Source organism: Protomyctophum parallelum (genome assembly GCF_964188405.1).
Source record: "Protomyctophum parallelum genome assembly, chromosome: 13".
NCBI lineage: Eukaryota > Metazoa > Chordata > Actinopteri > Myctophiformes > Myctophidae > Protomyctophum > Protomyctophum parallelum.
The window spans coordinates 35522607-35548360 of record NC_139708.1 but is presented as its reverse complement, the minus strand read 5'-3'; the positions used below and the strand labels follow the sequence as shown (position 1 = coordinate 35548360).

At 40.4% G+C, this 25754-nt stretch overlaps 2 protein-coding genes across 2 annotated transcripts; both read right to left on the bottom strand.

Annotated features, from left to right (window-relative positions):
* Positions 1 to 10643: 10643 nt before the first annotated feature.
* Positions 10644 to 13494, bottom strand: LOC310868421 (immunoglobulin heavy constant mu). Its single transcript, XM_083778871.1, has 7 exons — positions 13413 to 13494; positions 13012 to 13323; positions 12620 to 12904; positions 11961 to 12284; positions 11395 to 11688; positions 11018 to 11166; positions 10644 to 10691 (listed from the first exon to the last, which is right to left on the bottom strand). Exons 1-7 carry the CDS (start codon positions 13417 to 13419, stop codon positions 10683 to 10685), a joined length of 1380 nt encoding a protein of 459 aa, XP_083634997.1. The 5' UTR covers positions 13420 to 13494; the 3' UTR covers positions 10644 to 10682.
* Positions 13495 to 17324: 3830 nt separating this feature from the next.
* On the bottom strand, positions 17325 to 19049 carry ighd (immunoglobulin heavy constant delta). Its single transcript, XM_083780210.1, has 3 exons — positions 18708 to 19049; positions 18299 to 18607; positions 17325 to 17809 (listed from the first exon to the last, which is right to left on the bottom strand). Exons 1-3 carry the CDS (start codon positions 18994 to 18996, stop codon positions 17400 to 17402), a joined length of 1008 nt encoding a protein of 335 aa, XP_083636336.1. The 5' UTR covers positions 18997 to 19049; the 3' UTR covers positions 17325 to 17399.
* Positions 19050 to 25754: the final 6705 nt, after the last annotated feature.

The following is a 25754-nucleotide window of genomic DNA, read 5'->3' as shown; positions in this document are numbered from 1 at the left end:
AAAGAATCCGCCTCTCTATCCACTGACTCTCTCTCCGCATGTGCGATAGACACTGGAAAAGTAGGCCGCTTGCGAGCGCGTGCGTGTAGACTCGGTTAACTTAGGTGAACCCGGTGCGCGCACAAAATACAAAGGAGGGATAAAGCCGCGCCCCGAGTTAGAATAAAGGAGGATAGGATATTAGAACGAATGAACGAACGCCGCCCCTCATACTAATTTGTTAATTACCGGTAATCAAAATGCCACCTAATATAATGTTTGCGACAGTGTAGGTCCCCCTCGTCCTCGCAGAAATAATGCTGAGTATGTTATTATGCCAGTTTGTCTTGCCTACAGTGCCCATCTACGCATAATATCCATGGTATGCCTCCTCCGGCCCTGTACGCTCCAGTAGGCATGCTTTATGCATAGACCTATGCATGCATTCATATGTGCATGTAGCCTATACTTTCATGCATTTATTCATACTGTGAGGCTCAGAGCAGCGTGAATATACAGCCATCATACATATTTCATATGCCACCAGTGTGCACATATAAATATAATCTAAGTTTGACTTTAATGCATTTATGAATAAATGACTTCAAAACATGTTGCCACTACGAATATTGAATAGCCTATATAGGTGGGCAGAATGTAGCTTGTGGCTGTGACTTTTGTTGAAGAAAGAGAAAGAAATACTTTGCTATGTGGTACATTGCCAGAGGAAAATTCTTTTAATTGTGGGTGTGCATTGTGCATATCTCAATATTGGACAAAGGAACAAATCTTTGTTTTATATAGCAAAATACAACCTCAATTGTGAGATACAGATACATACATTTGTGAATTATTTCCATTAAGGATCCAATGCTAATTGGTGAGAAAATGCTGTGAAACTGAATGAATGTTGTTAGGCTGCAGGAGACTTTTTTGTCATTGTTAAAGATCTGCAGGCAGTGGATAATGATAATTGTATTTTCTTGTCACATATGGAAATTATTGCATGAAAGTGTATATATATACCTGTGTAGTGTATTTATTTTATGTAATATACACTCACGGGTAAGGTACATGGGGTACCTGGGGGGGCTCCCAAAGTCCCCATAGGATCTCACTGTATAACAGACCTGCAGGCCTGTTCCACTAATCTTATCCGATTGGCACCACTTAAATAAACAGGCTTTCCAATGCTGTACAGATTATTGCCAATAATTTAAGAAGCATTGTCACAACAGAGAAATCATCTACCTAACACACATTTAGATTTTTGTGTTTGTTTAATGTACTTTATCAATTCAATTCAAAGGAGCTTTATTGGCATGAGAAAACAAACGTTTACATTGCCAAAGCAAGTACAATACAATAAAACATTTTGTAAACAGAGCTATCTCACATTGCATCGTTATATACATGTTATAACAGCTAGGGTATAAAGCTTTTTTTTTTTTTTTTTTTTTTAAAGCAGCAATTCTTTGCAGTCACTTTGGGACAAATGGCAGCATTTTTTTCTCAGGACTATTTAAATAGTATACAGGAAAAACTCAGATTTAAGATCTATTTAAGGTAGCAGCTCTGTTTACATGTGCAGGGTCCAGTGGTCTACTTGGTACAGATAGTAGTCCTTAGGGTGGTTGTATTCCACATGGCTATCCTTCTTTTGTCACAACAGTTCACAAATCTTGCTGCCGTGTTTGCACATTGTTGTATTTCTCCCAATAGGTATGGGAGTTTTTTGTCATTAGTCACATTGTGTGTGTGTAATCTGTGGGAAGTATGTGTCTCTGATGTCTTGATTTAGTGGGCAGGTGGTTAGAAAGTGTAGCTCTGTTTCCGCCACATTTTGTGTGCAGTGGGTGCATAGTCTGTCTTCCCTTGGGAGTGGGGTCTGTCTGTGGCGGCCTTTCTCTATTACAAGGCTGTTCACTGAGTCTGTACCTAGTGATGCGTCGGTACTGAGTTCAAAGGTTATAAAGTCCAATAAACAGGCTATAAACATAACTCATGTAGGACTATAAGAAATGGCATATTTTAATGATTACCAGGATACATATCCCAAAATGAATGGGTCCACGTGATATGAATATGAACAGCAAATGACATGGATAAAAGCAGATACGACCTGCTATATCACAAATTCGGATTAGATCATATCAGTCCGTTAGTCGGGGCGCCCCTCGAAGCACAGGCCAGAGGTTTCGTCTGCGTCCTGTCTGCGTTCTGTGTCTCTACTTCTTCAGACACTGAGACACTATAGAAATCTTCCTGTCTCTCTGTGACCTTGCTAAGCACAGCTATGGGTGCACACTCTTATAAGTACTGGTAACTGCTTTAAAGGTCTACTTTATATCATCATGCTTTCCTATAAGTTTTGGGTCATTTACCGTGTTCAGGTATTCAGGCAATGTATATTCTATGCCAGGTAGCTTTCTTTTTGTTTTCTTATAATCTGTTTGAGTCCAATGGGTTTTCCTTCTGGTGGTTGTGCTTGCGTTTGTGTAGTCCCTGGACCAGCTGACTAAAGCCCCGTTCAGACCTAAAGAAGCTGGAAAAAAAAAAAGCTGTTCATTCCAAGCTTCAAAACGCAAAAGCTGCTCTGCATAGAGATAACATGGGACCACGAAGCTAAAGCAGAAGCTATAGCTTCTGCAGTGTGAATGGAGCTTAGAGTGTCAGGGGCTTAAGGGGGCATCCCTGTAGGTTTTATCTTAGCTTTAAATTGTAATGATATGCTCATTGGCAGTGTTGGGGGGCAATTCATTCTTGGGACCAGTCAAACCTGACATCTACTGAATACTGATGGAAAGCAAGAGTACTGGTAATCAGTACTATTGGCTGGTGTTGGTGACAGGTAAAAAAACATATAGCTGTTTCCGTAAAATATCTAATTTGTGAAATATAATAACCTATTTGAGATTTATTTTAATGGCCATGCATGGTCTATTATGCCTTTCATAGTCTGCCACTCTCTCTTTCATTTGTCAAGTGAACAAACAAAATAAGGGAAATGATTGACGGCCCACCACACACATATCATCTGTGTTAGGCGCCTTCGTTTCCCTCAGCTTATGAATAATAAGCATTCTACAGAGTATTTAGAATTTCATAGTAGGCTGTTTTGCCCTCTAGGCTGAAAAAAGTTGAAGATAACCATGTTGCTTTTTCTAATATGAGTTCACTCAAAAATAATGCAGCACGCAGACAATACTCAACACAGCTCTGTCCTCGAGTCATGATTGCTCTCTCCATGTACCCAAGGAATGCTGAGACAGCATTTGTTTAAATCTGCTCAGCAAGATGAGACTCAGACTCTTTTGATATCTCAAAGACTCCTGTTCATATGTCTGTTTGAACATATTACCTTCTAAAAATAAAGGCAGATGGCATAGCTGTTGCCTTTCATTTATATTCATATTTAAATAAAAAGACGAATAATCACACACTCAGCTCCATACTGCAGGTGAGTTATTCCCCATGCAGTGTTTTTGCCAATCCTGGACTTCGTCAAGGTGTTTTGACATTATGAAGCTATAGTCCTCAGTTTTTATTTTTATATTTGCATGTGGCTGTGAAAACATTGAGCATGACGTTCTAGAACAGCGGTTCTCAACTCCATGCAGAGTCCAGTCCTTCAGGGACCCCTGCCACTGCTGATAAACCGGATCCTATCCTATTTTAGTATTACGCGATAATGACATAAGCTCCTGCCTCCTGCATGCCTCGATCCCGCCTTATTCAAGTCTTTGGCTCTTCAGATATCAATGCAAACACCTCTATTGGGAGTGGGAGACAATTGACATACATAACATTTACATTCTATAAATTCTAGTTCTATAAATGTATGTTCCAGTCATTGTTTTGTCGCTCTACATATAGATTCATTAGCAGCAGGCAATGGCATGTTGCTGTCACTCACATAATTTCCATTCTCATAAAAATTTGTGACACTGAAACAAAACTGTGTGGATATTGTCAATCCAAAACACTCCCCTGAAATGAACAGTATTGCCAACCACTGATTTTGACAATGACGTGTTTTTTTTATGGTGATAATAATAATAATATCTGGGACTTATATGACGCTTTTCATGACACGCAAAGACACTTTACGTGTGTGGGGGCCAGGGGGAACAAGAAAAGGACAACTTTATTAGAAAAACAATATTGCCAACTACTGATTTTGACAATGACGTGTTTTTTTGATGATGATAATAATAATAATATCTGGGACTTATATGACGCTTTTCATGACACGCAAAGACACTTTACGTGTGTGGGGGCCAGGGGGGAACAAGAAAAGGACAACTTTATTAGAAAAACAATTACAAAGAATAAAACAGTGCATAATAACAAGTTTAAAAACAAATCAGCTTGGAAATGCAATTCTGAACAGGTGGGTTTTCAGTGCGGATTTGAAGGTAGAAAGTGAGGGGGCGCCTCGGATGTGTTTGGGCCACAGAGAAGGCCCTGTTGCTCCAGGTTTTGCGTTTGATTTGATGATAATGATGGTGGTCCAGTGATTATTATTTAGATGAATATAAAGATGATATTGTTTGGGGTAAAGTTGACAGTGACTGACTATTATAATGATGGTTATTGTGGTGATCATATATTCATAGTAGGTTGTACTATTTAAGAAGCTGGGTAACTACACTTTCTTACATGCTACCCTTTATAAAACATATATGACAACATTTAGGGGCCCTGGGGGCCTTCATCAGGTCTACAACACACAAATGCAGCTGGGAGCTATACAGCATTATACCAATTAACTTTCATACTAGATGGTGTCGCAGCCACCCAATTTATCTCTATACAAGATTAAAGAATAGTGTTCCCCAGAGGGATCAGTGAAGGGAAATTCAGCCTTTGACCCAGCAGTGTGTTGCTCGATGTGAGTGCAAGGGGGAGCAGAGGTGTTAAGTTAGTTATACTGTAATTACGTAAGAACTCATACAACATGTTCCTCTAATATGGATATTAAAATGGGACTTGCGTGTTTAATACTGCGTTCACACGGGCAGTTGCAAAAGATGCAATGATTCACAGAATATTTGTCGCTTTCTATCTGAAGTTGAAGCCAGTTCATCTTTTTTGTAGCTTTGTATCTTTTGCAGCAGCTATACAAACGTCCGATGCATCTTTGTTTTTTAAATATATATTTTTTATCCCACGATTTTGTAACCCATTTTTCACCCCTGTGTCAATCATCTAATGTGATCCTGGGCTCTACACACCCTCCACCAACCTAGTCCCCATATATGGGGGACAAGGGGAGAGCAACGGACTTGAACACATGCTTCCTTCATGCCTGAGTGTCCAAGTTGCTCCTTTACACCTGACAGAGGGGAGTTTCCCTGGTTGGACGTAGCGCGTGGAAGGAACACGTTATTCCAACCAGTTCCTTTCCCCTCCATATTTGCATTCATGTTGCTGGCTTACATTGACAATGAATGGTATACTGTATCATTGCATCTGCCCGTGTGAATGCACCATTAGACACAACAAGGGCTTCAGTGGCTCAAACGTTATAACACGTGTGAAGATCTAGCTACTTATTTTTTCCAGACCAGCACCTGGCTATGATGAGACAACTATCCCCTATTTCCAGATTGTATACATGAAAATCCTCAGTGGTCATTTATCCACACAACCAAATGGACTCTTATGGTCCATTTGTTTATACTTTTACACAGTCTCTGAGTAAAGTTTTGAGTTTGCAGTTATCATACTTCACTTGACATTCCTCCATGGAACCTGGAGTGACATGAGGTCCAAGGCGAGGGAGGGCCACCTGCACAATGGCACTTCAAAACATCATGCAGTAATCATGGTAATGATGTACCCCGCTGACCACCATAATAATTATACCAATCTAGTCAAGTGGCCATTAGAGAAGCACTCATATAAATCTTGACAATCATCTCGGTGCAGATGTTCAGCCATTACTTCTCCATGGATGCATAGAGACAAGGTGTGGGGTCAAGCCAGGATCCAGAGGGGTGTGTGTGTGCGTGGGGAAGGGGGGGGGGGTGACTTGGCACAAGGGTATAGGAGTGAAAGGGGGGGGGGTGTGTGGAAGGTCAGACAGAGAGACGCTCGCTGGCTGCCTGCTGGGCACGGTGCCCTGCTTCCCTGTCGGCAGCCCCTCGGCGTTTGAGACTGGCAGCAGCACGCCGTGACTCCATCCTGGCAACAGCGTCACAGGCTCGGGCTGGCTGCCACACTGTCCCCAGCCAATCGGGTCTACACTCGGTGCCAGGTCACACTCGAAAGCGGCCAATGGCGAGGAGCCCTGCGTCTCATCCCTCCCAGATGTGCATTCCTTCAAACCCACAATGTACACAACAGCAGATCCAAACACTGCACAGCTCACACTCATAGAAAGGGTGCGCACGCGTGATCGCGCGCACGTGCACTCTGGCTGGCACACACTCGCAAACTCAGTCTCACGACAGACAGACAGACAGACAGGCAGGCAGGCAGGCAGGCAGGCAGGCAGGCAGGCAGGCAGGCAGGCAGGCAGGCAGGCAGGCAGGCAGGCAGGCAGGCAGGCAGGCTGGAGCTATTGCATCCTCTAGCGGACAATGCTGGTACAACAAGTGAACTACTAGACGTGGCTTTGTGTCCCTAAAGTGTGGTTTTTGTTTTTGTTGAACTTGTGACCATTTGTGTTAATGATGACATCATCAAGATGTGATTCACAATGTTAATGATTTTTTTCAGACCTAAAGTTCTAGGAAACACAGAATGGGGGGACCTTTTTATTAATATTTCCACACGACTCTAAGGTAATGACATAGTAAAATGTTGCAAATGAGTGCCCAGAGAGCTTTTTGTATTTGTATATTGTATTTGTCTGTTTTTAAGGGGCGAAGCCCGAAGGGGCTTTCGCCCCTTATTTTATTTGTTTTTTCTTCTCCAGGAAAGAAAGTAGCCCATAACATGTCTACACAAACAAACAAACACTTTGCAGATAAAGGATAATTCAAGCTTTTCATACACTGCAATGTTGGTGAGTTTGATGTTGTTTATATCAGACAGGACTTTTCTGTTTGGATGCATGTGCTGTCAATGGGAAAGCTTGGCGGGAGCTTGCTTGGAAGAATACAATACGTTACTTTATCAAGCCCAAAAATGAAGAGTTTCCAGCAGGGCGGTCAGGGAGAGGGTCAATGTTGGATACAATGTGATAAAAAGATGGAAGATCATTTCCATATCTTTTGGGATTGTCCCAAATCCAGCCCTATACTGGCAAGAAGTTATCAAGGAAATCAGAGCTACATGTATTTTTGAAATAGAAATTGATTGTTCTTTTCTTACTGTATATGGGGAGAATTCCTGTTGAACTCACGAGCCGTGATTTATATATGTATGAAATCATATTGGTAGCTTGTAAGAAAGCCATCACTCGGAAATGGTTACAGGTCATACTACCTACCAAGGAAGATTGGATCGCAGTAGTCAACGAGATGAGAAGCTTGATGTAGCCAACCACTTGAACATCTTCTTTACAAACATTGCAACAATGCTGGTTAACAAACTGCCCTCCCACTCTGGGCGTTTTGGTGTAGAACACATCAAAGCCTTCTACAAAAACCTAGGTGTTTGTAAAGATGATTTTAAAATGGCAATGGTAACAACTGAGGAGGTACTTAAAAAACTGAGTGCCCTCCAACCCCACAAGGCCACTGGCCATGACAATATTCCCTCCAAATTTCTCAGAGACTCAGCCATTTCCATAGCTCCTGTCATCACCCACATAGTAAACCTCTCCATCAAACAGGGACAGGTCCCCCAAGATTTTAAACTGGCCAAAGTAACCCCCCTGTACAAAAAAGGGAGTAAATTAGAACCTGGCAACTACCGCCCTATTTCTATTCTAAGCTCCATCTCGAAAGTGATGGAAAAAATAGTCTATGAACAGGTTGAAAAGTATCTTGCCACTAATAAATTGCTGTACGAGTTCCAATCTGGTTTCAGAACATCCCACTCCACTGACACATGCCTCCTCTATTTGAGCGACCACATCAAACACGAGGTGGACGCTGGAAAATACTGCGGCATGGTCATGCTGGACCTCCAAAAGGCCTTTGACACCGTGAACCACTCCATACTGGTTAACAAGCTTAAAGCTATTGGTTTTGATAGCACATCAGTGAGCTGGATGCAATCCTACCTGGAGGGGAGAGAACAGATGGTGGAGGTGAACGGAACACTGTCCCCTCCCCTCCCAGTGAGCTGTGGCGTCCCACAAGGAAGCATACTAGGGCCTTTACTGTTCCTAATATATGTCAATGACATGACTTCAGCTTGTGACTGCAACTTGTTCCTGTTCGCAGATGACTCAGCACTGCTGGTCTCGGACAGGAACAAACTGCAGGTTGAAAAGACCCTCAGCTCTGAACTCGGTAGAATCTGCACCTGGCTCGCTGATAACAAACTATCCTTACACCTGGGAAAAACTGAATCCATTCTCTTCGGATCAAATAGTAATCTCAGCAAGGCAGATGGCTTCTTGGTTAGAGTGGGTGACAGTGTTATCACACGAAAAGATCAAATTACCTACCTAGGTTCCATCCTGGAGGCCAATCTTTCCGGTGATAAAATGGCCACCAACGTAATCAAAAAAGTCAATCAAAGAACAAGATTCCTTTACAGGATCTCCTCACTGGTCAGCAAAAACACCTTGAAGACCTTAACAGGAGCCCTCGTACAAGGTTTCTTTGACTATGCATCCACCTCTTGGTACCACAGCACCTCAAAGGCCCTTAAAACAAGGCTCCAGACCTCCCAAAACAAACTGGTCAGGCTCCTACTTGGCCTCACCCCCCGAACCCACCTCACCCCTGCCCACTTTGACAGGCTGGGATGGCTTTGTCAGGCTGCCGACCCGGAGTATGTGTGTGGAACCAAGCAGGAGATCGAACACAAGAATGACTGATATAAAACACTTTACTTAACTTAGGAATCAAAAGAACACAGGAAACGCCACACAGGGCAGGAACTAAAACATACAGGAACAGCAGCGCAAAGCTGGCGTAGAACCAAACTATAAACCGACACAGAGTCCCACAAACACACCACTTAAATCCCAAAGTCATTAGTAGGCACAAGTGTCCACAGCTGTGTTCCCAGGAGGAAACTGTCTCTCAGGTAGGCTGGGGGAGGGGAACACACAGGGTAGGTAGGAGAGAACATAAGGGTGGCAGACCAGGCATGGGACGTTCTGGGACAGGACGTGACAGGCTTAGGGTCAACGACAGAGTACAGCATCTTGCAATGGGTCTGGTCCACAAGATTCGTTACACCACCAAGATACCCATGTACCTGTCTAAATACTTCCTTAATGTAAACGAAGTCCACACCCACAACACCAGAGGGAGTGCAACAAACCATGTACAACCCAGATTCGGCACAAACAAGGGACTAAATTATTTTCGCTCCTATGCCACCAAAATGTGGAACGCCCTACCAACAGTCATTAAGACATGTGAATCCCTTGACTCCTTCAAAACCGCTCTCAAAGGGCACCTACGGATGGCTGCAATTCGAAACTGGCCTCTGTAAGATCTGAATCCCCCCCACCCCACCCCCCCCCCCTTTCCCCTCACTGTATATGTATCTTTTCCCTTTTTGCTTCCTATATGATGAATTCCTGTTCTGTTCTTTAGCTACATAGAAATGTCTATTTGTATGTCTCTAAATGTTTTGATGAATTGAACAATGTGGACCCTGTTGTAAACAAGTGTAATGCTTAATTGGGTCGTCCACTCACAGTTAACAGTCTTTGTATTGAGTTTGTGCTTGAAATGTACTGTAAATTCTGCAAACTGTTAATAAATATTTCAATCAATCAATCAATAGACACTATGGAAAACTTGACCTTTTCTCTTAGGCTAAGGGCAGAGCAAATAGCGTTATAGCATTTGTTCACCACCAAGTGTCACTGTTGCACCGCCTAGCACGCACGCACACACACACAGGCCAGGGATGAGGGCTTGTGCAGTATGTACAGTACAAGTACAGTATAGCACCACTCACTTCAGACGGGTCTGATTTTTTTATAACTTTTTTGTTTTCTGTGTATGTGCTTATCGTGTTATTGTCCTTTGGTTTACTGGATTTTGCTGAAAATGTCAGTAAAAAGTGTATATTTGTATGTCTCTACCTTTTCTGATTAATTGAAAATGGTGGACCTTGTTGTAAATACGTGTAATGCTTTCTCATGGATCATCCACAAATTAGCCTAACAGTTTTTGTATTGAGTTGTGCTTTCGTTTGAAATGTACCCATTCTGCATACTGTGTTTTATGATATACATGTTATGACATTGTTATAACATTAAAAACATCTAGGAGAGAGGAGAGAGAGCATCAGCAGTAAAATAAAGAAAATCAATCATCATCTTCCGTTTTTTACTTCAATTAGGTAATTTACATTATTACTGCTCAAGGCCGTTCTATACGTGTGAAAGAAATAAGGTTTTTATGAGCTAATGAAAAATAATGAAAAATTAATAAAATAAAATAAAGTAAAATAAATGCAATATCAATCTCAGAAATAAGTATTATTAAATACTTATTTAATAATAATAATAATTAGTATTATTATTCAGTTATTATCTTAAACAGGGAAAAGAAAAGACCCTCCCATCATGATCATGGCACACACTGATCCAGTCCATCCTTCAGTGGTCTTCATCATTTAATCTGAAAGAAAAACGGAACGTGATAGTAGTAAAATAGCAGATCTACTCTGTCACTAACGCATGGCTTCACAATGATTTTGAGCTTGTACATTAGCTATTTCATCATTCATTAGTATTTGGGCTTAAGTTGTTACTATTGAACAAATAATGCAAACCACTCCAACAATACAGGGTGTTGTACAACTACTCATGGTGAGCAAGGGGCAAGTCCCTACAGCTGGCGCTTAGGCACTGTTCGAGGTGCGTCAGGCAGACATGCCCTGCAGGTACCAACATCTGCCTGTCATGAAATATGTGATGTACAACTACCCTGAGTGCCATCCTCACCTTCATGAGGGTGACCAAGGTGCCATAAAGAAGAGAAATGAAGAAGAGGGTGAGGAAGGTGATGGCCATGTACCAATTCACCTCTGCCAAGTCTTGAATGATAGGTTCATGTCTGCTCTCATCAAAGAACACAGCCTCCTCTAGAATCTCTGTGAAAGAAAAGAGATTTGTGTTGCCATAATAGGCAGACATTGGGTGAAAAGATGCGGACGGAAGGGTTTAAATGGTTAATATGTTGATCCTTGTATCTATTAAAACTCACTGTAACTCTATTGTAAAGTTGTGCTAAATGAAGTATGTCATGAACACTCCGAAACCGCCAGGTTCTACCATTTGCACCTGTCAGCAGATTAAAGACATAATGGAGACAAACGCACCTGGTTTGGTTATGTTCAGGGCTAAGGTGGTTGTGGTATGTGTATGTGTCACCCTGCAGGTGTAGACCACCCCGGGGAGCCAGTCTAGTGGGGTCAGGTGGAGTTGACTGTGGATGCTGAACTTCCCATTTGGATCCCTGCTGGGTTCACTGGTGTTGTAGCTCTGCAGCTCCGTGCTGCCATTCAGAAGCCATGTGATGTTGATGATCGCAGGCCTGAAGCCAAACGCCAGGCACACAAGCCCACCAGAACCCTGCAGCAGGGTGGCTGTCGGTGGGGAGGGGGTCACTGATACTGGGGAAACGTTACAACCATTCACAATTGGATTGTTGAAATTCTCTGAAGTTATTTTGACATTTTCTTGAATTTTGAAGAAAAAAAAGAAGAAGAATCCATTTATTGGAAAATGTTTGCCTATAATGAAATGCCATGGGTTAATGTGGTATGTGGTATAAGGAAACTCAACTATAGGCGTTGTCATCTCAGAGTAGCCTAGTCACTGCTGAGTGAATTAATTAATTCTGCACCAAACTGCATATACAATACAATTATCCATTCAGCTATACCTGTGTTTTTGCTGATATGAACCTCATAGCCTTGGCTGGAGCACTGGTGTTTTGCCTCACAGGACACTTGTATGAATGCAGCCCAAGTGTCTGCTGACACGTTCAGGATGCTCCGGATAGTCATTGTCCCGTTACTGTGGCTTTGTGGTATCACTATAGTAGAATTTTGAGAAGATTTGGTCCCATTCACTTTCCAACGGATGGAAATATTATCAAGATTTACGCCAACCACACGGCAGATGATGGGCACCTGTTCATCTACCTCCTGGAGCTCTTTGAAGAGCCCCTCAAGAAATACAGCAATAGTCTGAGATGATGGCCTTACTGAAAAGGAATAATATGGAGAATATTCAATTGCTTGCAGTGAGCACTTTAGCTGTTATTGAATGAATGTAGGCTATCTATTTTTGTGTATTGTCTTATGAACCATCCCTTGAATTAGGCCTAATTCAAAATTTCTTATTATTCTGAACTGTACAGTGTGAAATTATTCAGAAATATTTTATTTCATGACATGTTTGATAGGGGGATCATAATGTTGTTTTGTTTTTTTGTTATCAAATGTTTTTTATTTCTAGACAAAAATCACAATAAGACACGTTAACAACATGAATGACTTAAACATAATGTTGTTTTGTGAGTTTTTCTGGTTGTTCTACCTGAGCAGAGGCTAATGTTTTTTCCAATAGTTTTTTTGGTTGACTGGTCTGAGATTTCACAGGTGACGAACTTCCCTGTTTTCCATTCAGTTTGAGCTATGTTGAGATGACTGGTTACTGCAACACGTCCATCTTCACCCATCCTGATGTCACTGGTTGGTCCGGATATCTTCTCAGACTCACCAAGCCATTGGATATGAGGGTTGAAGCCACTTCCAGAGCACACCAGTTTCTGTGATACCTGGTCTTCACTGGGAGCTAGGAGAAGCTCAATCGATGGGTCACCTAAAAGTCCCATTGCAAATTGAATACAATTAAATGACAGCTGACAAATAAAGAAAATATGGATATTTCACCAACAACACATTAAATAAGATCAATAAATCACTTACCAAAGAACTTCCCAGTGGAGTTTGACACCCACTTGCTGGAGAAGCCTTGGTTCACTGTGCATGTGAAGGTTGTTTGTTCATTCCAGTAATTTCTGGGAACAGAACATTGTCTAGTGATTGAATGGATATCTGTGCTTGCAGGAAGTTCAACAAACTGTTTTTCAGAGATCTCCATTCCATTGGCCTGAAAGGTGATGTAGAGATCACTGGAAGAGATCTGAGTGACGTGACATTCCAAAACAGCGCTGTCTTCTTTTAGTGATTGTGGGAAAGATCTTCTGATCAGCACTGATGGATCTCTCACTGCACGACCTGGATAACAGAAACGATGCAATATGTTCACTTGTTCAGTGTTCAGTTCTACCAAGTATCATGTGATAGCATTTCTCCAGCTCTCCTACCTTTCATTCTCACAGTCTTCTCAGAAATACGGAAGCAGCGATGTTCAGCTTTACATGCTATGCTACTGAGGTCTTTCCATTGACTTGTGGAAACAGTGAGGTTGCTGATGATAGCAGCTGTGGTTCTGGCCTGGTCCACTTTGTTTTTACTGGGTGAGATGTTCTCATCAATGAACCAGGTGACCCTGGCATCAAGGGCAGTGTGGACAACACACGTAGCTGTCACCTCAGACTCTGCCAGCATCACTGTCTTCAAGCTGGGGGTGTCCAAATTAATGTACGGAGAGGAAGGTGGATGAACTGTCAGAAGAAAGAAAATGACATAAAAAGTTAAAGTAGTTAAAGTAATGTTGAAAACATCATAATTGAAAATGATAAATAGACCTTTAACTGTTTTGCTATTTTCTCATTTGAATCCTGAAAAGTAATGGACAGTATAAGGTTTCCACCCAAAAAATAAGTATTTCAATGATTGTTAGGGGGACTTACTTGTACAAATACTGATTGACTGATTTGATTCAACTGCATTGTGTCTGGATATGCATTTAAAAATTGACCCCTTTTTCCACTTGTCTTTATCCGGTTTAATCTGGCTAATTAGACTGAAGGTTTTTTCAACGCCCTCCGTGCTTTGCAGTTTCTCTTGGACTGTTGTTGTGTTTAGATTATGGCTGTCCAATTGCCATTCCACACTCGGCTTGTCTGGAAAGAAGTGATTCAGGGCACAGATGAGGCTCTCTGGTGAAGTCCTGTCCTTATCGTCCCAGATAGGGTACAGGGTGATGGACGGAGACACAACCCTCTGCACTGAGACAGAACATATAATTTTATGTATTGTTAGTCTCACATTTAAATTGACATGTGCAATGATTTTGTGATATTTCACCTTCGATGAGGTTATACAATCCCTGTGGATTTTGTGAAAAGAAACAAGATACTCTAGATCTAGAGTCCTAGACATCATGGAATGCAAACTGTAATATACTACTACTTGATCTAGATTAGTTGTGTAGGAGTAGTTGTGATTTGTTTTGCTGCCAGGTGGACATGGAAGCAGAGGTGTTATATTTTTGTATTTTTCATTGTTTGAATTTTAATTAGTTTTTTTATAAGTTTGCTTCAGTTCCGGTTAGTTTCCGGAGTTGGTTTGCTAATTTCAGTTTAGTTTTATTGTTTAGATGTTAATTTGTTTCTATTAGTTTCAGTATTACGTTCAGAATACGGTATTTCAATATACAAACACTTTGTGAAGGCAATTGACTCACAGTCAATAGACATATGCAGTCTCAATACACAGATGCTTGTTGTGTTGACAGCGTTGTTGTGCTGACAAAGCCTACCAAATTGACAAAGACTAATCAGTTAAATAAAATAATTTTAGTTTTTTAGTTTAATTTAAATATAACCTTGAGTGGAAGGCACAGATGTTAGAGTAAGATCAGCAGGCAGCAGGCAGCAGGCGGAAGCGATGGTCTCAAGACAGCACACGAATTACAGAAGTGAAACAAGCCACTGTGCCACTGAGCAACGGTGCATCACACACCAGGTGTGAAGTCACTGCCCGTTAGGGAAATTAGTTGAAATTTAAATTTCTCATAACCATTTTGTTGAGATCTCACAAAAATGCTAAACATTTTGGAACACAGCTAGGCCATTAATAGAACCACATTGTAACCACACACTATTATTTGCATATTGCTGAAAATGGTCTGTTGAAGGTTGTTTTTCAACGCCCTCCGTGCTTGGCAGTTTCTCTTGGACTGTTGTGTTTAGCTTATGGCTGTCCAATTGCCATTCCTCACTCGGCTTGTCTGGATAGAAGCGATTTAGGGCACAGATGAGGCTCTCTGGTGAAGTCCTGTCCTTATCGTCCCAGACAGGGTACAGGGTGATGGACGGAGACACAACCCTCTGCACTGAGACAGAACATATCATTTTATTTATTGTTACTTCAGTTTCAAACTTGAATTGGCTAGTTGTAAAATGATGATTGTACATTAGAGCTTTGATGATGTTATACATGCCTGTGGCGTTTGTGCAATGGAAACACAATACTCTACACTGAACTGTAGTATCCTTCTACTCTAGCTAGATGGTGACGTTGTGCTTTACATATACTTACAATATTCAGGTGGAGGTGGAAGGCTGTTGCACAGATGTTAGAGTAAGACAGGACTGAGCGATCAGGGAAGCATGCAACACCGTGGTCCAAAAAGGCACTTGAAATTCAACAGAACCTTTTTCAACAGGACTTGACTACACTGAATCACTCTCTATAGTTACATCTTTATTTATGAATATAATCAATTTACAAAGCTATCATGGAAAGCAGTACACACAATTTAGGAAAAGATTAAGCCTACATGAGTACGATCTTCGGCCGCAATAATGAAAAATATACCTTCGGTAGCAATAATAGAAATACACAAATTATCCATTGGAAAAAATGTGACTTTAAACACAGTTCAATTGTCCTTTCTTGTTTCATTTAACCTGTAAATGAAACAGAAATAAATCTAGATCAGTAATATGAATAGGATACCAACAGTCTTACTTCATGCACTATTATTATCCCAGATTGAATGGTGAAAAATTTAACATAACGGTATATGCATGGCATTATTTACTAAAACCAATATTATCCTGCAATCATAAACTGTTCCACTACAGTTCATACGTCCTTACCTTGATGATAGTGGTCCCAATGCTGTACACCAGAGTGATGAGGAAGAGGAAGATGAAGGTGAGGGCTGTGTTCTGCATGCTATCTGGATCTGTCTCTGCTCTGTGACTCCAATGGGTGTCAATCAAAACCAGATAATCTGCTTGTACTGTGAAGATGAAAATGGCATATCACATCAGCATATAATGTTGATTAAACCTTTCACTACTAATAGCTTTCCTTATGTGACTGCTGTTAATAGTTTGTTTGTGGTGTAGTGTGATCATGTGTACCAAAAAAGGGCACCAAGTAAAATTAATCAAATAATTGTGAAGCTGATGCTTGGGCTTTAATGCTTTTATACCCATTGAGACCTGAGGCTGATTCTAGAAATGCCTTCTAAATCAGTAGTTCTCAAACCTTTTCATTCATTCCAAGGACCCCCATTTGAAAATGTTTTGTGCCAGGGACCCCCCCAGAAGAGAAGATTTGTTTAAAAACAAATCTATATTTTTCAATATTATTCACGTTCAACAAAAAGGTTCAAAAATAGCAGATGTATATCTGCTATTTTTTAGAACCATTGTTCTTACTCCTAAGAGTTTTCTGAAAAACCTATGTTGCTATATATAATATATATCTAAAATCTAAAATGACACAGATGCTTTCCCGGTTTCATGGGTTAAAATGTCACATAAATTAGCAGACTAAACTGTCTGCTATCGGATGTATAAGTAGGCTAAACTGTTTGTCTCTTGCTTTAAAAAAAAGTATAAACCAGTAATCACAGTGAGCCTGACTTGCTTTTGAAAGAACATCTTGACATTTACAGTAGGATAGTGAAATAGATTTGAGCATGCACCATTATTCACAGGGCAAGACCCAGTAGAGTGAACACAAACACACTAAGACAAGACACAGGGGCAACACTAAATAGCCTAAATGAAGATCGGACTTCTGAAATTGTCTTAGTTGACAGTTAATTTAAGTAATACTAAATACTTATATAGTCTGTGATCAGTCAGTGTGAGTGCGAGTATGCAATTATGATGTAAGAAATAGGAAAATCACAATAATGTGATTGTCAATCTAGTATAACTATGTCTTATGATTAACTTATGTATTACCAACTAACTTAAACTAAAATGTTCATTAGTGATTGGATAGGTACTGAAAATGAACTTCGGGACATACATCAGCAGAATAATTACTTAGATTTATTTTTTTATTTAGATTTTCATTTTGCTTTAGTAAACACAGGATGTCACATCACAAGCAACAAACAAAAACAAGACATAACACACGGGGACACAACATGACATCTACTAGGCCTTGCAACTTTCAGGGATGTTCATGCTGAGGTTGACCAGGTTGGCTTTGTCAGCTGTTCTTTGCACCATGGACCTAACAATAACTCGAGTTGTGTTGATCATAGATTCATGGTAAACTACACAGCTATACACCGTGTCAGTGTTTCCCCAAGTGGCATTGCTGAACGTTAGTTGGCCATAGACAGAGTAGTACTTGACTTTTCTCGAGTCTCGATATTCCATAAGGCTTGTGGTATGATACACATACTCTTTTGTGCCCAGAGTTTCCACAGGCTCGTCATTAATGAGCCAAGACACAACAACTTCCTTGGGGTAGAAGTCTTTCACATAGCAAGTCAGGGTCACCATACTAGTTTGTTCGACTGGCGGCAGCAGAAAAACTAATGGGCGATCAATCCTTCCTTCTGCAAGCATGAGAGTATAACAATTAGATCTTTTGCTGCAGATAACACACACAACATATTATTTCTGGTTATCAATTAACACTGAACTGAACATGTATTGATAAGGTCTGCCGAATGTAAATTCAAAAGCTATATCAGCACTTAAATGTAATATTTTTTACTTGTATATTGCAATATACAATATGCATTTCATTACATACTGCACATCACTGTTTCTCAATGTTGGGTCTGGGGACCCTACTGTAACTCTGACAGTGTACAAATGGAACCATTTGGTTCCATTTTTACACATACACAATTTAACAGTGAGGAATTTGCTGTGGGGTCCCAAAGATTCAAAATCACACATGTGTGAAGTGAGGGGCGCTCTTATCATCATACATCATATTCCGTGCTCAGCTGAGCACATTCTGTGCTTAAACAGACAGACATACAGAGACAGACAGATACACACAAAGCTGTGCATAAGGTTGAGAATAATTTGCTTACCATTTGACCTTTGGAAGCTGATCTCCTTTGGGGTAATAGCATCTTTGTGCTCAGCAATACAAATATACTCAATCCCTTTGTTCCACTCCTCGTACATCACGTCTACAGCAACGGTGATTTTGTTCTTGACTCTTGACTCTCTGGCATTAGGCAGTTCGTTTCCATCCGTATCCTGCCATGTGACACTCTCCACACCTGGCACTAATTCAAGGACTTCACACACAAGTTGGGCTGGCTTGTTGTGAAACAATGCCTCTATTGACAGTGGCAAGATCTTCATTGTCATCATCTCATCTTCACATCCTATTCCTGGAGAGAGGATTTAGGGAGTATAAGTAAACTGCATTATCTGAAAAATAGTTGACATTTCAATATACAGTATAGTACCACAGTGTTATATATTACTCACCTGAGTCACCTCCTCCGCCTCCTTTTTTGTACGTTACAGATTTGTTCACACCTCCGTCACCCCCCTCAAAGACACATGTTACTGGTTTTCCATCGGTCCAATCAGTTTGATTCACCTGGAGAAAACTTACTGCACTGTACAAAGTTCCATTCACCGTCTTTTCATCCTTGATGATGACACCGTATTCGCTCGAGTTGAGTTCATCGCCATTTCTCTCCCACCTGATCTTATAATCTTTCGGTGAAAAGCCAGTGGCAAAGCAGGAGAAGGAAGCCTTGTTTTGCTCCATCACATCCTCAGTAGTGGAGACCAGCACTTCAAGAGTTGGTGACTGATGATGCACGACTGCAAAACACACATATATACACAGATGTATGCAGAAGCATGTTATACAGTATATGCAGAAGCCGAGTAGAATCTGCTGCTACAATGGCAATTGAAACAAATAATTGTATGTAATCTTTCAATGTTATGCAACATTACTGTGTGCCATACAATTAACAAATACTGAAAGGAAAGATAGTTTGGTCTTGTAAAACACAAGACTTGAGTCTTGCTTCTGCATATACTGTACATTGTGTGCACAAGCTAGCACAGACAAGTACCTGACAGACTGTTTCAAACCAGCCACAAACATACTTTTTAACAATGATTGCTCTCACTGAAAGCTCATATTCCCACGTAATGTCTTGCATTATTTCAGTAAGGCACAGAAAGGGAACAGGGAGAAAATGGATGCAAGCGAGATATATACTGTATCATCAGTGCATGCCAAGCGCCAAAAATGACCAAACCAGCAGTTCAATTTGCATAGGCAATAATAGTCAATTTCGCTGTCAACATTTATTACTTTCTCAGGCAACAAAGCAATTTAGTATTTTTTACGGAACATTTAACACATGATATGACCACACATAACATGCATGATCTAAGCACAAAGATACATTTTGTGGACAGAAATTGTATAAGCGTGTGTTTTTATTTTTTGTTTTTATTACTGTATTATGATATTACAATTAATTATTTTGTTAAACTAGATACATTTTGTGGACAGAAATTGTATAAGCGTGTGTTTTTATTATTATTTTTTATTACTGTATTATGCTAATTACACTCTTCACTTAGTTATTTTTAAAGCAGCTTTGAAATGATCATAGTTTAGTATATCATGTCATACTTACAGTTGTTTAAACAGATTTAGACCACAACACATATTTAAGTATTTTGCATTTTGAGGATTGTTGTCAGTTTACATAGGAAGGAGTTTACAAGGAATTCCAAACTAATAATTAATTTGAAGATTTATTCAAATAAATAACAAATGATTAACTTTCTTTTCTTACCTGCAGGTCTTTCAAGTGCCACTTCCACATTTCCCGCGGAATTTTTGGCAGCACATTTGAAAACATTTTTGTTCTGCCAGTCTTCTCGTTTGACTCGGATCTGACTGACTCTCATATACTTGTCGCCTTTCTGAACAGCAGGGTATTCAACAAAACCAGAGGTAGGCAGGCCCGACAGAACGGTCCCACTGGCGTCGGTCCACTTGAAGGTCAGATCAGCAGGTGTGAAGCCGGTGGCCAGGCAGCCGAGAGTGACAGTGTCACCGACTCCTGAACCGCACTGGACCAGAGGAAATACAGTAGGGGCAGTCGCTGTAGCTGGGAGAGGAAATACAAAAGAATACAAATAAGTAAAAATAGAAATACGTTGATTTTACACTTTTCCAGAACGCAGAATTTTCATTTGTATTTGCGGTTGATATTAATAAATATCCTATAGGGAAATGAAACGTGCAGAATGAATTACTTGCAAATATTACTGGCAGAGCATGAGAGCAACTACATATTTGAGATGTCTGGCATACTGTTTGGAATAGATCTTCTTGAATTGCAACTTAAACTCCTATTGGTTTGTCAATAAAGAAAAAAAAACATCCAATTACAGTAGACACATTCAATTTGTTATTCCTTTAAAAAAAATCAAAATTGTTCTTACCTGATGATACAGTAACCATTGTACCCTTGCCCCAGTAGTCAAAAGCACCGTTGCGCAGTCGCAAATATACTCATTGACTAGTACAAAAAGCTACGGTCTTCATATTTAACATACGTAGTAGAATTTTCTAAAAGCCAAATAATCAATTTCACTATGTTATCCCTATTTTGGGCATGCCATAGGTGATTCTTTTTTTTAAATGAGCAGATCTACAAGCTTGTGAGGCATTGTGATATTAAAGATTGCCTAGATTGTTGTAAAGTTGAAGTATAGGGCTTGAGTGGTTAAATTGCAAAGGTTATGATATAGGCATCACTCAAGGATTCTACATATACATTTATGAATTAACATGACGATAAATTATCAGCTACTTTAAGATGAACTTGGTATATCATAACCTTGCTTTAGTTTTAAGATAATGCAGATTGAAAACTGTGTGAATCACTTACCTGCGGATACAGTTACCAGTGTGCCTTTTCCCCAGTAGTCAAAAGCCCAGTCATCATTCTTATCAACTTCCATTTTGTCCTGTCCATTTGGTCTGATACTATTAAATATCATATAGGCCTACCGATTCTGTTTAAATATATTAAGACTCTAAAACAACATTTTCCATAGATTTTGATAGATTACATGACAGATTACAGACTACATCAGTTAGTGCATGGTTTTCTCAAAAACCAACAACAGAACAACTTCAATAAATTTGCTCTTAATGATGTGAGTGACATCTTTGTGTAATAAATCAAATAATAATAATAAAAACATTTCTCACCTGAGGAGACAGTGACGATCGTGCCTTTTCCCCAGTAGTTAAAAGCATAGTTCACATTGTAACAGAGTGGCATCTATTGCATACAATAACCCTGTTGTCTCTATAAGACGTACAATTAATAATATAAACAGTTTATACATGTCTTTTTAACTTGTATGTGTTACTGTATGTTGTCCAAAATCATTAAGCTTCGCTATTATGATATAAATCACTTACCTGATACATTTAAACAAATGACTACAATACTACAAAAGCCAGTCATTAACTCATATTGACACAGTATTTCAATCCATACTGTATGTTTTGTGATACTATTTAATTGACTTACCTGATGAAACTGTAACCATTGTGCCTTTTCCCCAGTAGTCAGTACTGTATCCCACAGTGTAACATTTCGATGTACGTCCTGTTCAAAAACTAGCATCCACAAATGCAATGAACATGTACATGGCTTTTGATAGATGCCATTCAGGTCCAAAATATTACAGTATTACAATAGAAATAAAGTTAATTCCGTTGGAGTATGAAACAAAGGGTTTGTTATTACCTGATGTAACAGTCACAGTGGTGCCTTTACCCCAGTAGTCAAAGAAGTCATCACAGTGATTGGATTGATGAACACTCGATACAAAAAAGATCAGTCCATTGGCATTCACATGTCGATGCTACTGACGGACAGTGTTGATGTTTATTACAAAAACGATCTAGTTCTACCAATTAATGGAAATGTACATACTGCTATAAAAGTTGAAATTTGAAAAATATGGTAAGAGTTTTCTTACCAAAGTCACGATATTATTACTTACCAGATATTGCTGTGATATTTGTCAGGGTCACTTGCTCACTTGCTCACTCTGAAATATCCATCAAGGTGATTTGTGTCCTGGTTTGAATCCGACCTGTTTAAACAACATTCATGTTTCACTGACTAAACATATCCATATATAGGCTACTGTTTATTAACCATCTCCTTTGGGATTTCCATTTCCTGTTATACAGAGTTTTAAAGAAATGTTCTTTAGGTCACCAAAGTTAACAAGAACTTCCCCTTTTTCAGTGAGTGTCTTATATCAGCTCAATGCCCAACAACAATAAGGTCTACATTCCCTTAATCTGATATGGAGTTTTCCATTAGCTGTAGTGAAATGTTATTGGCTAATTCTTCAGTATAATTTACTTTGATTTAAAACACACGTGTACATGATACTCGCAGAAACATCATGAAACACAATTAAAGTCAGTGACTTATTTCCATTGTGGTCCACAAACAAAACATTACAACAAATAAAGGAAACATACCGTACATCATTCATGCCAATGATGGAAATTCTGCCTGTGCTAAGAAAGCCCAAAACATGGCTTGGCTGTTGGCTGTGAATATCAAACTGAGGAAAAGCAAACTGCCCCGTTCTGACATTCTTGTTATAACCCACACTTTTTGCATGAAACTTTGATGCATCACAGTGGGTAAAGTTTCTATTGAACGACACACCCAGGCAACAATTTGCTTAGAGCAGTTCAGCTGAAATGTTTTGTCTGCAGCGGCATGATGCTGTTTCTGCAACGTGAATACAAATGTTACATTTGCAGTGCCTGCAAAATGACTTGCTATCGTCAATTCTGTCTTTCCTCAGAAAATCTACTTTCTCGCCGACACTCGTCAAGTAAACTAGCTATCTTGCTTACCCTGGACCATGTGTACATTTTGATCAACAGATAGAAACAATCAAGAAACAATCTAAGAGCTGAGGAAAGCCAGTCAGACATAGGCTATAGGCTATTAACCTCAAGAAATTACAGTTTTATCACTATGGATGACAAACACTTATATTTTACAATTTAATCTATTCCTTATCATATCACACACAAGTGTGTATTTGTTAATATTTATTAATATCTCAAGGAAGTAAGCCTTACCGAGCCATGAGGCCCATAAGGGCAGCCTGGGCAAGAGGCAGGAGCCTATCTCCTGTTTCCTTGCTTGATGTACAAGTACACCCCCTGGACATGACGCTGTATGTCACAGGGACTTGCCCCAATCCAACCCTTGATGCCAAGCAGGCAGGCACTGGCCTTGGTCACATCCTTCAGAGTCTTTGGTATGACTGGGATGGGGATCGAAGCCTGACCAACCAGTGGGAAAGGATGGGCATAATTTCATGAACCTTGGTACGAGATAGTTACATTTTGATCAAAGTCAAGGTCTCAATCAAGGTCAATGTCAAAATGATATAATCATCCATATATAAAACCATGTTACACTAGATGTTAGTAAAGGCAATGTTAGCACCTCTAGGTGAGCCTTTAATTTGTAATTTACTTACTTTTAACATCTTACTAAGCTGGGATGACCAGATCTTATGCATGTCATTGCAGGCTGACCAGGCCATACCCTTCCTAGTTTGAAAGTCCTTTATAGAGCACACTGAGAATACTGGCCAGGGGCACCTCAATTTCCCAACCTGCAGGCCTTGTGGAGACAGATAGAGTAGGCGGCACAGACCCTAGCTGGTAGGCCAAGCTACAGAGGGCTGTGACAGTAGCACTGATAGCAAAAACTACAGCCAACTCCAACCCACTGCACAGTGCACAGCACATCTCCAGTGCAACAAAAATAAAGTCGCTTCCAAAACTCCAAAAGCAGTGTGAATGGGGTGGTAGGTGTCCTTGCAATTCGCTTTGCCATGGCTGCACACAGCTTTTCGTCTATTCCCTTAATGGAGGGAAGCTCACCTCCAACAATGAGCTGAGAGCCGTCCTCACCACATCGTAACACGCCTCCATTCTTTTAAACTTGGATTTTGAAATGGATAAATAGCTGAACAGCTATGGACAACATGCAGGTACAAACCGTAAAGCATCATTACACTTGATCCTTCTATCATCATTCAACCATCACGCCTATCCGCAATGAAGCCTATACAGAGCTGTCTGGAAATGTACAATGTAAATTGTAGTTCTTCTGCATTGACCTGCATCAGACCAGAAGTGCCATTCCGATTCGCCCCATTACTAACCCTAACCACACGCGGAAGCCACGTAGTCGGAATGGCGGTGCGTTGGAATGCCACTCTGTCGCTGTCACAGCCCCCTGTAGCTTGGCCTACCAGGGTCTGTGCTGCCTACGGTATCTGTCTCCACAACTTCACAAGGCCTGCAGGTTGGGGAATTGGGTGCCAATCAGTACATTGGGAGCACCTGGCCAGTATTCCCAGTGTGCTCTATAAGGACTGGGCGTTTGCCACACTCACCCTCTCTCTCTCTTCCTGTTGGCAGCAACACTTTCAGTTTAGCCGTTAGTTTGCACCATTCAACACGGTCACCCCACACTACATTCCCTCCACATCCACTCACCAGTCTCACCTACACTACTGATTTCACTGATTAACACACCCACATGATTAAGTTGTTTATATTGTAAATAAATATTGGTTTGTGCACTTTTAAAAGCCGTGTCTTCCTCCTTTTTTGTTATGGCCTAGAGCCAGGTCATTACAAACTGGAGGCTCGTAGTTGAACTTGGGTTATTTTAGATTTGGTCTAGCTGTGACATTTTTTTGAGCAGGTAAAGTGTGATTTCCTGTTTTGGTTTGAAGCCTGGATTGTTAAGGCTGGTCACAGTGGTTGGAGGAAGTGCACGGTAAGAAAGTGATTACTGATTTGTTTGGTTTAAGTATGTTGGTTATATTGAAAGTTTGGTTGTAATTTACATGTAGTGTATTGTTTGTCATCAGGATTTGATAAACAGGGTTTTTGGTGTGAGGCTCAGGGTGGGTGTTGATATGCTGTTGGTTGAGTTGTGTTCCCTGTTGGGCATAACGGTGGGTCCCCTTTTGGGTCTCACTGTATTTTTTTGTTTTCTTTTAGACTACTGTATGTTCCACAAAAGATGGGACACTCAGGAGGGCCACTGAATACCAGGGCAAGTTGGGTCAGTTTAGTATTGGCTAGGTAGCTGAGTTAGGGGGAACACGCTCACTTGGTTGGGCATGTAGACTCACTGTCAGCACTTTGCCTTGTCTTACAGCACACACATTTGTAGAGAGAGAGAGAGAGAGAGAAAATTGGTTACTGTGGGAATTTTATTTGGGTTCTTTTTTTGTTATATATGGCAAGATATGGTAAAGCCTTGAATGGCATTCATTACAGTGTGGTCCAGTATTGGCAGTACCTAAAGTAGGGCTGTTGTCGCTGACTTGGAGAGCTCCATGTGTGGAAGCTTTAGGTCAGTGAGTGAATATGTGAATGGCAGGAGTGGTCTTCACCAGGCTGGT